Below are 18,133 nucleotides of genomic sequence, written 5' to 3' on the forward strand. Positions count from 1 at the left end.
TGTTGTTGTTGTTGTTGTTGTTATTATTATTATTATTTAGATTATTTAGGACACATTAGTTCATGAGGAGAGAGAGAGAGAGAGAGAGAGAATTAAATAAAGAAGGTGAGGAAAATAAAGAAGCTCTTCACCACCATAAAAAGTTTGAAAATGACCCGTCCATACAATAAATGCAGACAGGGCGCCGTGCAACAGAAAATTAAATAAAGAAGGTGAAGAAAATAAAGAAGCTCTTCACCACCATAAAAAGTTTGAAAATGACCCGTCCATACAATAAATGCAGACAGGGTGCCGTCACAGGCTAAAAACTAGGAGGCTGGCAGTTTCCTAATACCAGAAAATCAGATTCCCCAAATTGAAATTTATTTCTGCATACGACCAAAACATTTGAAGACAACGATGAAGAGATTTCAGCTGTACGCCATGGCTGAATTTCAAGTGAATGAAGGACGATTACCTATCATTACGAGCCTTTAATCATTTCAGCCAATTTGGAGGTTCTTAAAAGACAAGAACCCTAGTTCATTCTTGTTAGACATCCTAGGCTACGAGCATAGCCTTTCTTTTGTCTTCCCCTCTTCGTTTTTCTTGAAATCTTTTCTTTTCGCTTTTTCCTTAAAATTCTATTGGACAACAGATATAATTAAAAAGAATATTTTTTTTTATTTTAGCAACACTCCATTTTCGGATTCCAACAACTTCCGAGTCAAAGGAAGGATACTAACCTGATCTTTCATGCAAAATAATATATAAAAAGATGCAAAACGACCATAAGAACTAATTGATGGAGGCTGGGCTTGCTTTCTCACAATAAACCAGCCCCCCCTGTATGCGGCACTTGCACAAAAACTCATGCCTTCAAAATCTGCTCCTCTCACATGCTTGCAAGAGTTGAAAATCGTGGACCATGCATACACATGCAACAACCCACAATAATGCGAGCAGGAAAGCTTTCTGATAAGATAGCTATTTTCACCTAGTCGTCTTTTAAGGTGCTCGAGTACTCATTCCCTTCTTTTGGCGAAGTTATCCCAGAGGAAGCACTTGATGAGGAATCACTAAAAGAGCTGGATCCATTCTGAAAAAATTTTGATGCTAGAGCAGGGTTTCTCCGAGGATCTGTAGTCATGGGTTTCTGCCCCTCTGCTAGTCTTCTGATAAGATTCATAGTAGTGGGAAGGAACTTCGTAGATAAAGAAAGAAGCCCGGGAAGCTGTAAACATATCGACCACGAGTTTAGAAAGCACGCTCACAAGTAATTTGAACAAGCACGAAATTTTAAAAGCCAGTTTGAAAAGTTTGGTGGTCTCCGTTAAGATGCTAGTTTCAAGGGTTAAAGGAATTTGTTGAAAATAAGATGTGCGTGGAAGAGGGACCAAAAATGAGACTGGTTTGAAGCTTACAGCACCATTGCGGAATTCGCCTGAAATGTCTAACTGCACCCATAGGGCTTTAATGAGTAGAAAAACAGCAAAGACGCCACCCACGTACAAAGGATTTCTGCCACCAAAAAGAATGCCAAAGTAAATAATATCAGCAAACAAGGGATATAATCTGTCACCAAAAAACTTAATTCCACAGACATGTTACCTCAAAAGAGTCATAAACTCATTAAATCCCAGCACAACCAAGGCAACGATTGCCCATGGGGGTGGTAACCAGTTGTTATTACGTTTGTGGGCTTCCTAAAAAACAAAGGATAAATCAATGAAGCATCCACACAAACAGTGGGTTCATTTACCCATTTATCTCAACCATAATGGCACAATAATTGAATTCCAAGAATTAGCAATGTAACATTTACGACACATAAAACACTCGACGCAGCACCATAAGTGTTTTGACTGAAAAGCAGAATGTAAAGCCATTAAATTGCTCGGTACAGTGACAATACTTTATTTCCAATTTTGGTATTTATACAGTTATCCAAGGCCATGATATGAAGCCTGGTCTTATATTTTTTGCACTGCACCTGCCACATCCTGTAGCATGTTGCTACCTTTGAACTCTTAAGACCCAGATATCACTAAATGTTCAGCATTCCATGCAACTGACCAATTGGGACTAGGATCTCAAATTTTATTTCTTTGGACAAGCCTTGTCCCAGGCACAATTCAGTAAACACGAAGCACAGAAGTGCAAAGAGAAGAGTACACTATTTTCTGTCTATATGTTGACAATCGTAATCTGACCACTATGTAAAAAGATAAAAATACATTTGCATACATAATGATATATGTAACGATACTGTACCTGAGCAGAAATGGCCTGGGTGACAGCATGCTCTGTCTCAGACTTGAATTGCCTCCACAAAGATTTGCACTGGACAGGTGTGATCAATGTCCTTGAGGATGGAATCTGCAGTAGAAAAACCAAATCCAGGTATAAAACATGCTTTATGGTGAAGAAGAGGCCACTAGCGTCGGCGCATGCAAATAGAGGGAGAGATCTTAAGCAATGATTAATACTCTGGTGCCAGTACGTGGGTATAATGCCCATCATGCAATTCCCAATTAATTTATCAAAGAGATGCATTTGTAGATATCCAACATATATCCTCTGCACCAGTATAGCAGACACCTTTGTGGCTATATATCTATGTGTGCACTATCTATGGGATCCACAATTACAAGTCCCACCACCATGTTCTGGAAATGCAGAATTAGGGAAATTTGTTGATCAAATTACTAGCATAAAAACAGCCAATTAGAATTGAAGACCTAATTCATGCAAAACCATCTGTAAATTGATATAAAAAAGTTCAGAGTTGCAAAACAATTAAAAGAAATTTCGGGAGTTTCAAACAATTTATCCTAGAAAACTGATCTAGTATTTAGGTCTCTAAAAATTCATTTCTTGAATAATTGATTACATACCCTTTCTACGATAGTAGCAAGGAAAATTAAAGATACATTATCATAGGCTGCACCAGGAAAAGGCTCAGGAATAAGAAAAAGCCACCTCTTCCCAAGAGCTTGATGCCAGAGGGTCAGATGTTGTGATACTTCTGTCTTTAACAGCAGCATTGTTCTTTGTATCCATCAAAGCAGATGATAGTGTAGTCTCAATATTATCAACATCATCATCCAGACGGATTGCAGCCATTACAGATAACAACTTCAAGGACTGGAAAAGTTAAAAAAAATGAAATTAGTTGACATCCAAAAGCAAAACAAAACTTAAGATTCAATGTTTGCTGAAATATGTATTCATCATACTGCAGTGCGAGCAGTTTTGGTAATTGCTCGAATGTCTTCCTTTCCAGTCCAAACCCGTGGCATTGAATCAGAGTCATGGCTAAACAATATTGAAAACCTGCATGAAAAGTTTACATTCACACTCCAAAAGATGGATATGAAACAATAAAAATAACTTAATTGGAAAAATGCAAGGGGTTGGTACCTTTCTTTCATAAGGATCAGGACCCTTCCAGCTTCTTCCCTTGCTTTTGCCTCAACTACACCTTTTGCATAATTCTCCAAACTTGTAAGTATTTTGTCCTTGGATTGTTTGTCCATGTCAAAACCAGAAAGTGCATTAGAGATCCCAGCAACAGCTGATTCTGTCTCACGCTGCATAAGTTTTTTTATGGCTGGCCATGTCTCACTAGTAGCTCCATCTAAAAGAGCTCCCACAGGTCCTAATAATGCCTCATTTAGCTTAGCCTGCAGGTGGTCCAAGAATTTTATTTTAGCATTTATAAAATTTCTTTGGTGTGCAAGTCTGAACCATGCAACCACTGTCATCAGTCATTCCCAACTTCTTTAATAATAAGTCAGCCTCTAACAAGGTTTCACAACATATAAAATCCATAATGTGTGAAACAAAGTGACAAACATGAAAATTATTGACCTGCAAAGACTACACTTCAAACACAACTAAATTCCCTAAGCATTTCTTCATATTAGTTTTAAGATTTCCACTGTTTCCCAGCAGCTTCTCAAGAATCTTAACTTATCTTCAATTGAAGACAGTCACAGAATGAAGCTGGCACACACAGAAGCAAGAAAAGCTACTCATAGAATACTGTACCTCAAATGATGAAGTAAGTTCAGAGAGTTTGGCTGCACGGACAGAAGTAATATGTGCATCTATATCACGACGAAGCTTATCCCTCGCTTTAGATGTGTCCCAGTTTGCTTGTTCAATAACAGCATCTGTGATTATAATATATCAACGAGAAGATATACTTTAGTGAACCCAGTCAGTAAAGCTAATTTTTCAACAGTTACATAGATGGAAGAACCAAATAGCTGATCATTCCATCCTCATGCTTTTAGTCCTGCGACAGCCAATTCAATATTTTTCCCCTAAAAAATAAAGAGTGCTAAAGTTTATTTCTGTTTGTTTGGAAGCTTTGTTTTCTAAGCCTTGTTTCTACATCATTCAAGCTAATAATCAAATGGCAAAAGGAATTTGAGTCACTTAGTCTTACCTGCATGCCCTTCATCAAATTGAGCCATGTAATTCTGAGTGCAAGCTACAGCTGCCAAAGAAAACCCTTCCCCTGCATTCAAAGCTTTCTCAAATGCTTCCTTGAAATTCTCAAGAGTTCCAGACCTTATATGACCCAACATGGATTGATGTGCTGGTTGGACAAGCTACCAAACAACAACAAGAAAACTAATCAGATTTGTTATTTGTAAATTTGATATCAAGCTTGATAAGAAAAACAGTTGAAGTTGCTACAAATACTGCAGAAGACAGAAATTCAAATCAGCACTAACTGAAACAAACCTCGGACCAAATTAATTAAGTGGGCACTAAGGAAGCTATTATCCATTATGTTAAGAGAACAAACAAGCTTTAATAGTTTTTAATACTATATCCTCTTTCAACTTTCACCTCTTCAGCCCACATCATTTTTTATCCATCCCTTCTTTTCTTTAATCCAAGGAATTGCAGCCAATCACCCTTCTACACCAATGCCTTTGTAGATCTATGCATGGCCAAACCATCTCAAACAGCACTCCCTCAATTTACCTCAATCAGATGCATCACTACCTTCCTCCCAGTACACATACTTCGCATTTCACACATCCAATGTTCTTATGTGCAAGCAACTCTTAGTAACCAACATTCACTGCCATAAGGAATAACTTAACATGATATACAGGCCTCCCTGACAACTAGCTTGACTTTTTTTGAGTTGAATGCTTCATTGTAATAAGAGAGCAATCGCATAAAAAGGTTTGATGTAATGCCCTAAGGACTCCTCCAGCAACCTTTGGTGGTCCCTATGCAGTCACATGCATTGGCATTAAAGGTTTTCCCTCCATGCATTCTAATATACAGCTCAAATTAACTGAGCGCTAATGTAAATTAGTTTGAATCTGGTTCCAATATAAATGTGACTATTGGGGACCATTTCCCTGAACTATAAAAGGATCATGCTATAAATTTATACTCAATCAAAAGAATTAGTAACTTAAATATCAACATCAACATGCATTTGGTCCCAAATGGACAGGCATTGACTGTAATTCAATAATCAATATCCTGAGTTCTCAATTTTATGGCAATATCTCAGCCTTCTTCACAAATCAAAACAACTACAATAAATTTAATAAAGAACATCTTAAAAGATTGATTACTTGTAGCAAGTTTTCCTCAAGCTGCTTTCGCTTTGCAGATCTTACTCCTCCGTCAAAATATATAGCTTCTGCATCATACCTAGAATTAGAAAAGCCATTATTGATGCTAACCAAATAAATAAAGTTTTTAAAAGGATATTTAAGTCATAAAACAAGTACTGAATAGAAGGTTCCCAGATAATAACAAAGTAGAGAAAATTGAAGATGCAGCAATAGATGAAGCAGAACTACCTTCGAACTTAAAATAAGTGATAGGAAATCTCCTATTCAGCCAAAAAAAAAAGACACCCTATTCCATTGCAAAAAAAAAATGATAGGACCAACTTAAAATAACAAGATATGAAATCTGAGTGCAAGGATTAAAGAAATTCTGAAAGCAATATAATAACAAGATATGAAATCTGATACATTATAATCAAGAAATCAATGTCCCCTCATAAGCCAGAAAAATTACTGTAATCTTCTTTGTTAGAGTATGCCCCCAGTTACAGTAGGCATATTATTCCCCACTTCTATTAGAATTTTAAAGAGATAAATTCCATTACAGTCTAACGGGCTGCTTCTAAATTTCTAATACTCTCATGTTGGATGAGACATGCGGAACTAAGCACAATTCCACCTGCATATAAGAACCTCGCAAAAATAGAGATATAGCTTACAATTCTTCAGCCAACTTTATGTCAAATCTTAAGGCAGTTCCTAAAGCCTTTTGCTATCCCCAGACCAAAAAACATCAGTAGCAGAGCCACTGTAAATTTATATATAACACGATGGGAAAAAACACTTACTCAGACAAAGTAAAATTTAGAATTGCACTAAGCTTCTTTCCAAACCCAGAGACTGGACCTGATTGCACAGCCTCTTCCATTTGACACCACTCCTGCGGGAGATATAATAAACCCTATTTGGTCAGTGTCAATGCTTAGACTTGCCACTTTGGAAAAATCTAGAGATAAGTAGAAATGAGAAAGGAAGAAAGAAAAAACAGAATACAATATAACCATTTACCTCATTTGCAGCAAAAATACTACATTTTTCATTGGCGATTTCTTCACAGCGTACAGTAGCAACCATGACCTGCAAGAATATGGGGATCGCAAATGGCATTAACAAAATGTGGATGTCTTAACCTAATCCCCTGCTAAGTAAATATTCACAAAACTAACTTGTGGTCAGGAATATGGAGATCATATATGATATTAACAAAATGTGGATGCACTTACTCTAAGCCTCTGCTAAGTAAATATTCACAAAATTACCTTGTGAGCAGGAAGGTCAAGGTCCTTATTCTCCTTAATAACTTTCCAGATTTCCTGTGCACTGAAAGAGAAACCTGAAGCAGGAACTACACCCCGCCGATCTCCAGCAAGCCCACCAGGAGCAATAGAATGGAAGAATCGCTGCCTCAAAGTAGCAACCTTCATTGACAGGGAGAAGTCTATCAAATAACAAGTTATGCTAGCTAAGTTCTAGCTCGATGTTTAGATCACAAAATAGAATCTAGATGATTGGCAACTAGGAGTTTGATCCATTTAAATATTGGAGACAATGGAAGGATTTTGATACATTTAAATCTTGGGGACAATGGAAGGACTTTGAAACTGAATGGTTGAATATTAACATCCATTTAATTTGGACGCAACACTAAAGACAGTGAGGAACAAGGGGGGAAAATCAGATGCCCAGGATCCTTATTTCTTCAAGAATAAATTTTAGAAAAGCAATCGAAAATAACAAGATGTCCAGTGTTATGATATTGCTTAAGGATCACAAGAAACATATTTTTCCTACCTGCTCCTTGAATTGCTCTTCCTTTTCTTCATAACTAGAAAGAGCAACAACTTCAACCTGCCAATCATGTATCAGAAATATCACAAAGTCAATATCAATCTTCCACATTTCCACCTTCTAGAAAAGGACATTTCAAAATAAATTCAGACAAAAACATGACATCTCACATTAAAAAATTCACTCAATGGAGTTTCCTTGAGAGCTTCAGGCTTGGGAACAGAATCCCATATCTGCAGTTAAAAGAGGAAAAGGTTAAAGGCAATACCTTAAGTCAATAAATAAGAAGGGAAGCATGGTTCCATTTACCTTCTCAATGTCTTCTCTTAGAACAGGTTCTAAATTCTCCAGAGGTGTCTGTAAACAGCCAAAGATCAACACAATTGACACAAAGAAAAGCACAGTCAAGCCACAACATTAACTAGCATTAAAGAGAGAGGAACACACCCTTGTCTTGTCACGTATCACAAACATCAAAGTTGTTTTGCGAGGACTGAATAATCGCATCATGACCTGAGAGAAAACAAACCCATCAAGTTCAAAACCATGGAAACTTTATAAAATCCATGTTGAAGGTTTGCAGACAAAACAAGCAAGTTTACCTGAAACACAGTCTTTAAAAGAGGCTTATTTGCAGCTTGCTCACGACCGATATCATGACACCACCTAAAAAAATATTTCTTAGAAAGGTCATGTATACAAATTATGGAGAACCAAAACATTACAAAAAAAAAAAAGGGTGAAAAGTTAGGTCCAGTGCAAGACAGAGATCTTACATGTTGATCAATACTATATCTGAGACAGCAAGGGCAAAAAGAGCACTTTGTTTCTCAAATGCGGTATCATCCTAAAAAAGAAGTGAAGAACACTAGATAAGAGAAAGCAAACACCAATATACTGATCCATTTTGTGCTTTAAGAGAAGAAAAAACACTTTCAGGAAAGACCCGCTAATGTGCTATTTCTCTCTATGGTAGTCAATATATGGCATAGGTTTTGCTAATATACAACAAAAGGACAACTTTCCATCCTACCCATTTCTCTAACCCTTGATTTGAGGATTGTCGCTTACATCAAATAAGGGTCTTTATAAAATATTTTTACCCTACTACTCAGCATTTTCAGTTCCACATTGAAAAATTTTTAATCAACCAGCTCCAAATTATATATCTGAATGAAGTCAATGCAATTACTAACCATGACCAACAAACCATTTTGGTAGACTACTGGAGAGATGTATGTTCATAAATCGTCAAAAAATTCAAAGAAGGCAGCTCAAAGATGCCTTCATGACTAAAAAGGGAGTTGTTGTCAGCCAAAGCAGGTTCTAGATGAGAATCTCCATCATCTACAGATTGTCGGATTCAGAATTTCATAGCAATTTTTTGTGAAAGTAATTTACTAATTCTATGATGAAAAAAGTTTTACTAATGTGGAGCAGAGGGATAGAGAGTTCAATATCTAAGAAGGTATAACATGACTAATTATAGAACATACCTGAGCAGTACAGAATGAATTTACATTTTAAACAAGGTATAAAAGGATTACAGGGAGCTAAAAACCTCATAAGACTTTATATATATATATATATATATATATATAGAGAGAGAGAGAGAGAGAGAGAGATTTATGTAAAGTTATTTCAAAAACCGATAATAAAGGCACCTCTCCGCGTTCTCTTCCATCAGTTCCTTCCAAATCCATTACAAGAGTACAAGGTTCAATACCAGCACATCTAGCCATCCAAATTCCCTTAGTGGTTTGAGACCTGAAAAGAAATGGAACCTATCAGGCTTTCTCAATTCCAGAGAGCTTCCCACGTTCAAGAAAAAAGTGCTATAAAAGATCATCCAATGGGAGACCAATGCAAGAACATGCCTTCCTTTAAAAGCATCCATCTCTCTAAAGTTGGTACCAAACAAATTATTCAATAGCGTACTCTTCCCTGTCCGGTCCATAGAAAACAATGTCAAACTCTTCAGACAACATAGGCCTTATGACAGAAGTAAATTATCAGTAACACTTATTTCTAGCCAATATAAAATTGGAAAAGGAGTGGAACTTGAATTGAACTAGAACCAGAGACAACTTTTGTAAAACTAGATAGAACAAAGTTCAAATTCAATTAAAAATACCAGCTATGCCTTTCACTGTTAATTATTCCAGGTTGACCATGTTCCAAAAAGTGCAGCACAAGTCTCCAATCAAAACCTTTCCTTAACTTCTTTGCAGGACGAATCATAAAGTTCTAACTTCTAGTGTAAAGCGATATGGTAAATCAAATCACAGCATGAAAATCTTATAACCAAATTGAAATAAGCAACACCAAAGAAGAATAAACTAAAGGTTAACATATCATTGAAAAAGTGCATACCACTACTTTGCGGGCCCATAATGGAGACTACAGCATATGACAATCCACATTCCCCTAATTTCACCTCCTTGATAAAATGTTCTAATCCGGTATCATTAAATGTACCATCTCCATCAATCAGGTGAGTAGAACAACAACCATCACTCTTTTCTGGAAATCAAAAGTTACACACATTAGTTTGGAAATGAAAATTATAGACTCCAGATTACATATCTTAATTTAAATACACATGCAGATAAAACCTTTAAAACAGGATTACTAACTAACAGCACAAGCTAGGCTCAAAAGTCCCACGCCATATCAATCTGCGCAAGTTTTCTATGCCAGTTAATGATGATAACAAGGATAGCATACATGAATCTTCATACAATTCAAAACCAAGAATTCTTAAAGACATCAAGCTGAGGTTTTTTATATAAAGGTCATTCTAAACCACCTAGTTCAGAGAATTTATCAGTCCTTGGTTCAGTTGCCAAGAAAAGGTGAGAAGACAAACAGGCAGGGGAAAAATAAAGAGTTACAATCTTGTATTAAATGGCATTTTCAGATTCAATTTCATATCAAAAACACTCACTTAACGTTAGTCCTATAACTTATGGTCCTCATCCTCAAATTAAAAAAAAAAATCAACACTTTCAGAATCTCAAAATTATCCTCTTTTCCCACATTTTCTGTCATCAGCCAAACCATAAAATCATGATCCAAGCTCCATAGCTACCCAAAAACTCATAGTTATCAATCTGTAATCACAACGTCTGTTAAAACTCCAGAAACTGAATCAAATTGGATCGAATTCACCTCTTCAAAAAAAAATTAAAAAAAAAGCACGTTAACTAAATTCAACATATGTAACAGCAACAAGCAGAAACCGAAAAAAAAATTAAAAGACAAAAACGTTAGGGAGATTGACGGTGTGTGATCAAATAAAATGGATAGAGAGAGAGATTGATAGATTACTCATTTGAAGTGGATCGAATGGAGAGCTCAATTTGACCTGAAACGGATGTTCAATAGAGAAGGCAGAGAGAAAAGTGAGATCACAGAGTTTTCTTTTTCTTTTTCGAGCATTCCTTTGGTTCTGTTGCGCTCTTTTGGTGGTTTTTAATGATGTGGCCTTTGACTGTCCCTTTTAATTCTTTTCCCCTTAATTTTAAATTGTTTTTTAAAAAAAAAAAGCGAGAAGAAGAAGAAACAAAAGCAGAAAGGATGTACAGGGGATTAAAAAATTAGGCTTTGGTAAAAAGAATTAAAAATAGAAGACGTTTTTTTTTCCTGATAAAACAAATTGGATTTTTTTAGATGCATGAAAGTGTGATAGTTGTTGTTTTTAAAAATATTTTTTGTTTAGAAAATATTAAAATAATATTTTAAAAAAAAATTATTTTTAACATCAGCACATCAAAATAATTAAAAAACACTAAAAAATTTAATTTGAATAAAACTCACTCTCAAACAATCCCTTAGTTCCTACTAGATTGTGTGTAGGAAAACAAAATTGAACCTAGTGTGTGTAGTACCAGTGTCTTGGAAGAGGTTTTTATCGTGTCACACTCCTATTAAACATAATTCTTTTGCTTTCTAGGATTTGTTTTTCTTACATGTAGGTTACGTGATCACGAGATTCGTATAAATGCATTTAATAACTAAAAATAAAAATATATTTTTAAATGGGTATTTTTTAAATTAAAAAAAAAAACTAAAGAACTATTTCATAAAACTATTCATATAATTTTTTAATTGGATTCCATGTTAAAAACATTTTTGATTGCCATTGAGAATATTCACCACAATCCACGATAGTATATATCTTTCCACTTTATTCATGAGTCATTATAAGATTGATGGAAGATAATTTAATCTTTTAAGCTTTTAAAACATAGTGTAAAGACTGTATTATTTTTAAAAGCAAAAATAAATAAAAGGTTAGCGAGGGTAATTCAATTTTTTTACATTTTAAAAGCAAAGTGTAAATCATATTATCCTTGAAGAGTTTTTTTTTCAAATATGCATCTAAATGCTCTTTTGTATTATATATATATATAAACAAAAATGGTTTTGGCATATGCTATGCACATACCAGTGAATATCTAATGTTCGTGACTTTTGAGGGGCACATGAAGCTTCGTCTCATGTCCAAACATCACATTTTATAATAGCATTGGAAACGAGTTCTATGTTCTTCCCGGTGGTGTGCATGTGTTAGTAGTCGGGCTCTAATAAATTTTTTTCTTTTCTTCTTCTCCTTCTTTTTCTCTCTCTTTTGTTTGCCAAAATATAAAAATGTCATTTCATTTGTTTTTTGTTTTCAATTTGGTCATTATTTTTTTTATTGCTATTTTTTTATTGTTTTTTTATTCAATTTCATTCATCGTCATTTTGTTTAATTTAATTTTTATATTAAATTTGATCCTCACTTTTTTTATTGATGTTTTTTAATCCTTTTCATAATTGAGTTTTATTTTCAATTTCGTCTCTTAATATTTGATTTCAAATTATTTTTATATCAAATCTAGTCTTTATTCTTTTTATTGTTGTTTCTTTTGTTTTAAATCTATTTTTTTTAATTTTATCCTTCAAAATTTTATTAATTTAAAATTATTTTTGTTATTTCTTAGGATTTATCTTCTACGAAATTAGTCTTGAATTCATGATCAAGTTTATAGATTTCAAAAATTAACACAAGTTGACTTTAGTCTTTTTTAGGTTGTTTTTTTAAATGATTTTTTTTAATTTTATCTTTCAACATTTGATTTGTTGGGAATTAGTCTTCTTGTTTTTTTTCACTTTTATTTTTACGAGATTATCCAAATCTTGTGCCTATTATCATAGTATTAACGGGTTAACTTAGATTGACTCTAATGTTTTTTTTGTTGCTTTATTTATTTATTTTTTAGTTTTGCTATTTGATATTAGGTTGTTTGATAATTAAGTTTCATATTTTTATTTAGTTTATTTTTGACAGGGTTACCCTAAGATCACGATCAAGTCGCAAATTTACATGCTAACCTAGATGAGCTCGGGTTGGTTTTTTTTATTTTTTTTACTTTGTTAATTTTATTTTTCAATTTATTTATTGTTATTGTATTTATTTATTGATATTATTTAAATTAATTTAGCTTATTTCAGTTAAGTGAATTACTTAGAGTCTTAATTATAATTATTTTCTAGAAATACTTACGTAATTTAGAAATATTTAGAAATATAGTGGTGATTGATTTTCAAAGTATTTTTTTTGTTTGGAAATGTATTAAAATAATATTTTTAATTTTTTAAAAAATATTTTTTGCTTAGCACATTAAAATAATTTAAAAATATAAAAAAATTATTTTTAAATAAAAAAATATAATTTTCATAAAATATCGTCATGAGCGTGATTCTAAATATATACTTGATATCTTTCGTACCTTGAAAAAAAAAATAGCCTAGCACACGAACGTACTTGCTATGTAACAGAAACTGGTAAAGAGAGGCAAAAAGTCTATGGCCTTGTTCTTCCTCTTTTCTCCTTCTTCAACAATTACATAAAAATGCTCCCATTAATCTCAACAGTACCCCAAACTCTCTCCCCTTCCCTTTCCTTCCATTTCCATCCCTTTCCCTCCTCTTCCACCCCGTCCCTCTCTCTCCATATCCCTCTCAAAAATACTCTCCGCATCCGTTCTATCGACGCCGCCCAGCCGTACGACTACGAGTCTCACCTCCGCACCCAACACCTCAAATCCCAATCCCTCAAAATCGCCATTTTGGGCTTCGGAAACTTCGGCCAGTTCCTCTCCAAAACTCTCTCTCGCCAAGGCCACACTCTCCTCGCCTACTCGCGTTCCGACTACACCGATATAGCCAAAAACCTAGGCGTTACTTTCTACAGCAACCCACATGATCTCTTCGAGAGCCACCCAGAAGTTGTAATCCTATGCACTTCCATTCTTTCCACTGAGAAGGTTCTTCAGACTTTACCATTTCAGAGGCTCAAACGTAGTACCCTTATTGTCGATGTTTTGTCTGTTAAAGAGTTTGCTAAGAATATCTTGTTGAAATATTTGCCTGTTGAGTTTGATATCTTGTGTACACACCCCATGTTTGGACCTGAGAGTGGTAAAATTTCTTGGGTTGGTTTGCCTTTTGTTTATGATAAAGTTAGGATTGGTAATGAGGAGGATAGGATTACTAGAGTTGAGAGATTTCTTGATGTTTTTGCCAAAGAAGGGTGCAGGATGGTTGAAATGACCTGTGCAGAGCATGATAGGTATGCGGCAGGGTCGCAGTTTGTTACTCATACTATGGGGAGAGTGTTGGAGAGGTTTGGATTGGATTCGTCGCCGATTAATACCAAAGGGTACGACACTTTGTTGGATTTAGTGGAGAATACAGGTGGGGATAGTTTCGAGTTGTATTATGGATTGTTTATGTACAATAAGAATGCTATGGAGCAGTTGGAGAGACTGGATATGGCATTCGAGGCAATTAAGAAGGAGTTGTTTGGGAAATTGCATCACGTTTATAGGAAACAGTTGTTTGGGAATGCTGACGAGGGAGCGGAGGAGAGGCCTAAGGTGCAGAAATTGCTTCACAATGGTGCTCCACCTTCTGATGATGTTGTGAAACAGGAAACATCTTGAATTATCAATGGATCCTCTATGGTATGAGAATTTCTGTTTTTTATTGGCTGGATGAAGAAACTTTGGAATTAATTGATTAGAAATTGCTTAGTTAGCCTTTTGGTTTATTTATTTTGTTGTCGTAGCTCAAAAGTTGAGTGGAATGCCATGTAAATAGTATTGAGAATTTAATTTATTAATGAATTTCTTTAAAATTTTATTTGGTTTTAGAATTTTGGAATGCAGTCATTGGATAACCACTTATTCTATATTTTCTGTCAAATGCATTATAATGTATTTTTTTTATTCCCTTAAACCTTCTGGTTATTGATTTGCTTCAATGGATAGTATAAATGGTAACAAACATATGTCAAATGATAAGATTTTGAACCTGAATCTACTATTAGCAACTGAGATGCAAAGAAGTTAAACAGTGGTGATGATTAGCTACCACCATAAGGAATTGAAGAGCTCGGGATAAGAAAAAAAATACAATGTTAACACAGAACAACCATGACATTCGTATTTTGTTGTTAGATTTAGGATTTGTTGCAAATTGGTGTAAGTACTACATTTCAGCTTGTGCTATTTGTATTTCTAACTGATTTCATATAATGGTAATGCTGCTTGCCAAGTTATTGTGTAGTGGCATGATATAGAATATTTTCTTATAATCTCAGTGATTGAAGATTTCATCTTGCTTTGAATTATACTTTATTTTTGTATGGTTGTGGCAGAAAACTTTTGTTTTGTATATGCTTATTTGGGATTTGACTATCAGAGAGTTCAGAAGCATTTCTTGTCAAGCTTCAGTTAAGATTGTAGAGTCCATGTTATATGATCCTAAACTCCTTTTTGGGGCGAACTGCAAAGGGGAGCCATAGAATCTGGTTTTGCTCTCTATTTGTGTATGGACCAGAGAACTTGCATTCAACATTCTACTCAGATTGGACACGCACTTCTCTGTTTCTTTTAAATTACTAGGTTTATTGTGCATGTTGGCCTTGGAGTACCAAGAGGAGAAACCTCTGTCTTTTTTCAAGGACAATCGTTATATGGTAGAGACGGGAGCTTTTATCATTTCTCTCTGTGATTATGTCATTTGAACCTGACAGGTGAGGGGAACCTGTTGCAGAGTATAACTAGTTAAATACTTTACCACACTGGATTTCGAAGTAGTTTCAAACAAAGCACTGTTTTTGGCGATGGTTTTAACACTTTGTTATTAGCACGGTCCAAAACGTAGTTAAACCTGTATTCATCAGCTGCCCTCTTTCAAGTTGCTTTTAGCAGCTATAACTTGATCATATTTCCATGGGGCCAAATGATGGCAAATAACAAGGAGGGAGATAACTTTAGAAAACTATCCAGATCGACAATATACATGAATTACCAATAATATCCATGACATTTAAGGCATGGTCTGTAAAGTAGACCAAAATACTGACAGCAGCTGCTTATGTAAACCAAAAGGCAGGTATGGTGATGGTACAGCCCTAAACTTTTGCCACATGAAGTGCCCTCTTTCCTTGCTGGTAGTATTCGCAGTGTACATCAGCATAGTCTTTCACTTTCTTGAATATTTTGCCTTTCCTCATTGATCAATCCTTGTGTTCCAATTTCTTTATTTGGATAGAAATCCTCTCCTTCTCTGAGTTGGTCAAAACTCTATGGACTGGGCTCTTGAACATTCCATTTGTCATTATCTGCCATCACTTATAAGATGTGGCCTTGTATTATTTCTTCCTGGGTACACTTTGTATAACTGAAATTGCTTCTTAGTTTCTGAACTGTTATGATACTACTATTGTACTATACATTTTTTTCTTTAACATTTATTTGGCCAAGTGAATTATGCCTCTTTTTATTATTATTATTAAAAAGGTATCCTAAACTAAGTCCTTTCTAGACAATGTTAAGGGTGAAGCTCCTACATTGGTGCCATTGCACTGGTCAAGTATTTTGCCAGTCCTGCACATGAAGGCAGAGAGCATTTGGCAAACGCCATGTGTTCCTGAATCTCAGAAACACCCCTTTCAACTCGTTGTGATTGAATGATAGTTACAATAAAAGTTGCATAAATGGGTTAAACAAGAAGAGAGATGCACGTTTGCCTTCTTTGTTTTTTTACTGTTTCCATGAACAACGCATCAAATTGCTGTACAGGCAATTTATGAAGCTGGCAATAGCATTTTCAAAACAAAAACTCTCTGGGGGGCTTGCTTGTTGTATCAATGTCCCCATATCCTATTAAGATCACATAATAGATTAGCACCAATCATATTCATTGGGTTCTCAAATATTATCATACACGCAGTGAAAATAATAAAATAAAATTATTCAGTAGTTCTTAGGAACCTCTTAAACAGATGTAGAGTTGTTTAGAGATTTATTATTTGAAGATCTTATCTTCTTCGGTTTTGAATAATTTAATAATTTTTTAAAGAATGAGATAATATTTACCCACTTACAATAAACCCAAAGTATGTTAACTAAGCTTAAACATGAAAAAGAATAATAAAAATAACAAATTTGACACATAAACTAAAGTTATTGTACTTAATTAAACAAAATAACCTAAGATAATTTTTCTAATTTAAATAATGTCATGAACGTTTTCCTAGTTTAAATAATGTCATGAACGAAATTCACATCTTAGAAACACTAGGATATTTGTTGCCACCTTTAGATATCCAAAAAGCTAGGAAATTGATTGTTGAAGTTAGTCTGCCTTTTAATTTTCTTGTTTGTCTAGGATAATTAATTGTAGTTTTAAATAATCCTCTCAAAACATGAAAACTTTTGTTGCCTTCCTTTAGCTTTCCTTTAACCTTCCTTGTAGGATTAAGAAACTCTTCAAAATAAGCTAATCAATATGTCTTTAAATACCATCAGCTCTTCTTTCCTTGTATAGCCATGATGAATAAGGAATCCTTGTAAGAAAAGGATTTTGGAACATTAATGAATCATTGCCACACTTGGAGATTATGTTGCAACCCATTAAAGATCCTTGTGGAACTAGGAAATTCTCAAAACAAGATGTTACATCATTGTAGGAAAAGAATCCTTGTCAAATAGAAAGTCCACAAGTCAAAAGGAAGTAAATAACAAAATCCGTACATCTTGTTCTGGCGTATATCACAAGGCTTTCCCGAACTCCGATTGACCTGAAAGTTTACCTCGACATAGAAATTTTTTTGGGCAACTCTGAGTTAATTTTCAGTCTGATCCAATGATCTGATTGAGAATTATAATTGTTATTGTCCCCCTATTGGTCCTATTCAAGTTCCCATCTCTTGTCGGAGGATCATCCATGTGGACGGGTGGCTCCCCATCTATAAACTAGGATTGTTCCTCTAACGTGTGGGATGTTGTGTCATTCAAAGGATCGTTTATCGGATCCATCCCTCTATTACCAGCACCTTCTTGCCCTAGCCTAACCAATGACTCAATCCTAGTTCCTTTTCTCGTTTGCACAATCCTAACAACATATACAAATTTTTAGTAACTTATAATTCATCCATTCTCATCAATACTTTTCTCAACATAATAAAGTCTTTTCCCTGGACAAGTAGTGTTCTGATATCAAATTATAACACTTATATCCAATTTTTTTCATTGATTCTCAAGTTCAATGCTTATCATATGCATAATTGTTTTTTGTACCCTACTGAAATTTCAGCAACATTTCCCTTTAGAAGGTTGATAACAAGTTATCGACTACATAAGTTTAGTGTCGTTTAGACCAATCCATACTCAATTTGTTAATATGCATTAAAT

General features: G+C 34.7%; 2 protein-coding genes across 5 annotated transcripts; one reads left to right on the plus strand and one right to left on the minus strand.

Moving 5' to 3' along the window:
* Positions 1 to 640: 640 nt before the first annotated feature.
* LOC18094860 (protein ROOT HAIR DEFECTIVE 3) lies at positions 641 to 10,860 on the minus strand. Of its 4 annotated transcripts, none has more exons than XM_024593832.2 (23): positions 10,713 to 10,860; positions 9,756 to 9,905; positions 9,260 to 9,326; positions 9,047 to 9,149; positions 8,159 to 8,229; positions 7,985 to 8,048; positions 7,830 to 7,895; positions 7,692 to 7,739; positions 7,553 to 7,615; positions 7,386 to 7,442; positions 6,854 to 7,012; positions 6,603 to 6,671; positions 6,383 to 6,474; positions 5,595 to 5,673; positions 4,436 to 4,601; positions 4,033 to 4,157; positions 3,403 to 3,665; positions 3,219 to 3,315; positions 2,962 to 3,126; positions 2,254 to 2,358; positions 1,591 to 1,685; positions 1,404 to 1,500; positions 641 to 1,213 (listed from the first exon to the last, which is right to left on the minus strand). In XM_024593832.2, the coding sequence occupies exons 1-23, from the start codon at positions 10,714 to 10,716 to the stop codon at positions 977 to 979; spliced, it is 2,442 nt and encodes an 813-aa protein (XP_024449600.2). In that variant the 5' UTR covers positions 10,717 to 10,860; the 3' UTR covers positions 641 to 976. The 4 variants fall into 4 exon arrangements, 3 of the variants coding, with proteins under 3 accessions (XP_024449600.2, XP_052305077.1, XP_052305086.1); XM_052449117.1 differs by having other exon boundaries at positions 5,595 to 5,700; XM_052449126.1 differs by lacking the exons at positions 9,260 to 9,326; positions 10,713 to 10,860 and having other exon boundaries at positions 5,595 to 5,700.
* Positions 10,861 to 13,164: 2,304 nt separating this feature from the next.
* Positions 13,165 to 14,586, plus strand: LOC18094861 (arogenate dehydrogenase 2, chloroplastic). Its single transcript, XM_006369237.2, has one exon. It carries the CDS (start codon positions 13,283 to 13,285, stop codon positions 14,372 to 14,374), a length of 1,092 nt encoding a protein of 363 aa, XP_006369299.1. The 5' UTR covers positions 13,165 to 13,282; the 3' UTR covers positions 14,375 to 14,586.
* The last annotated feature ends 3,547 nt before the right edge of the window (positions 14,587 to 18,133 follow it).

Source organism: Populus trichocarpa, chromosome 1 (genome assembly GCF_000002775.5).
Source record: "Populus trichocarpa isolate Nisqually-1 chromosome 1, P.trichocarpa_v4.1, whole genome shotgun sequence".
In the NCBI taxonomy this organism is placed as follows: Eukaryota; Viridiplantae; Streptophyta; class Magnoliopsida; order Malpighiales; family Salicaceae; genus Populus; species Populus trichocarpa.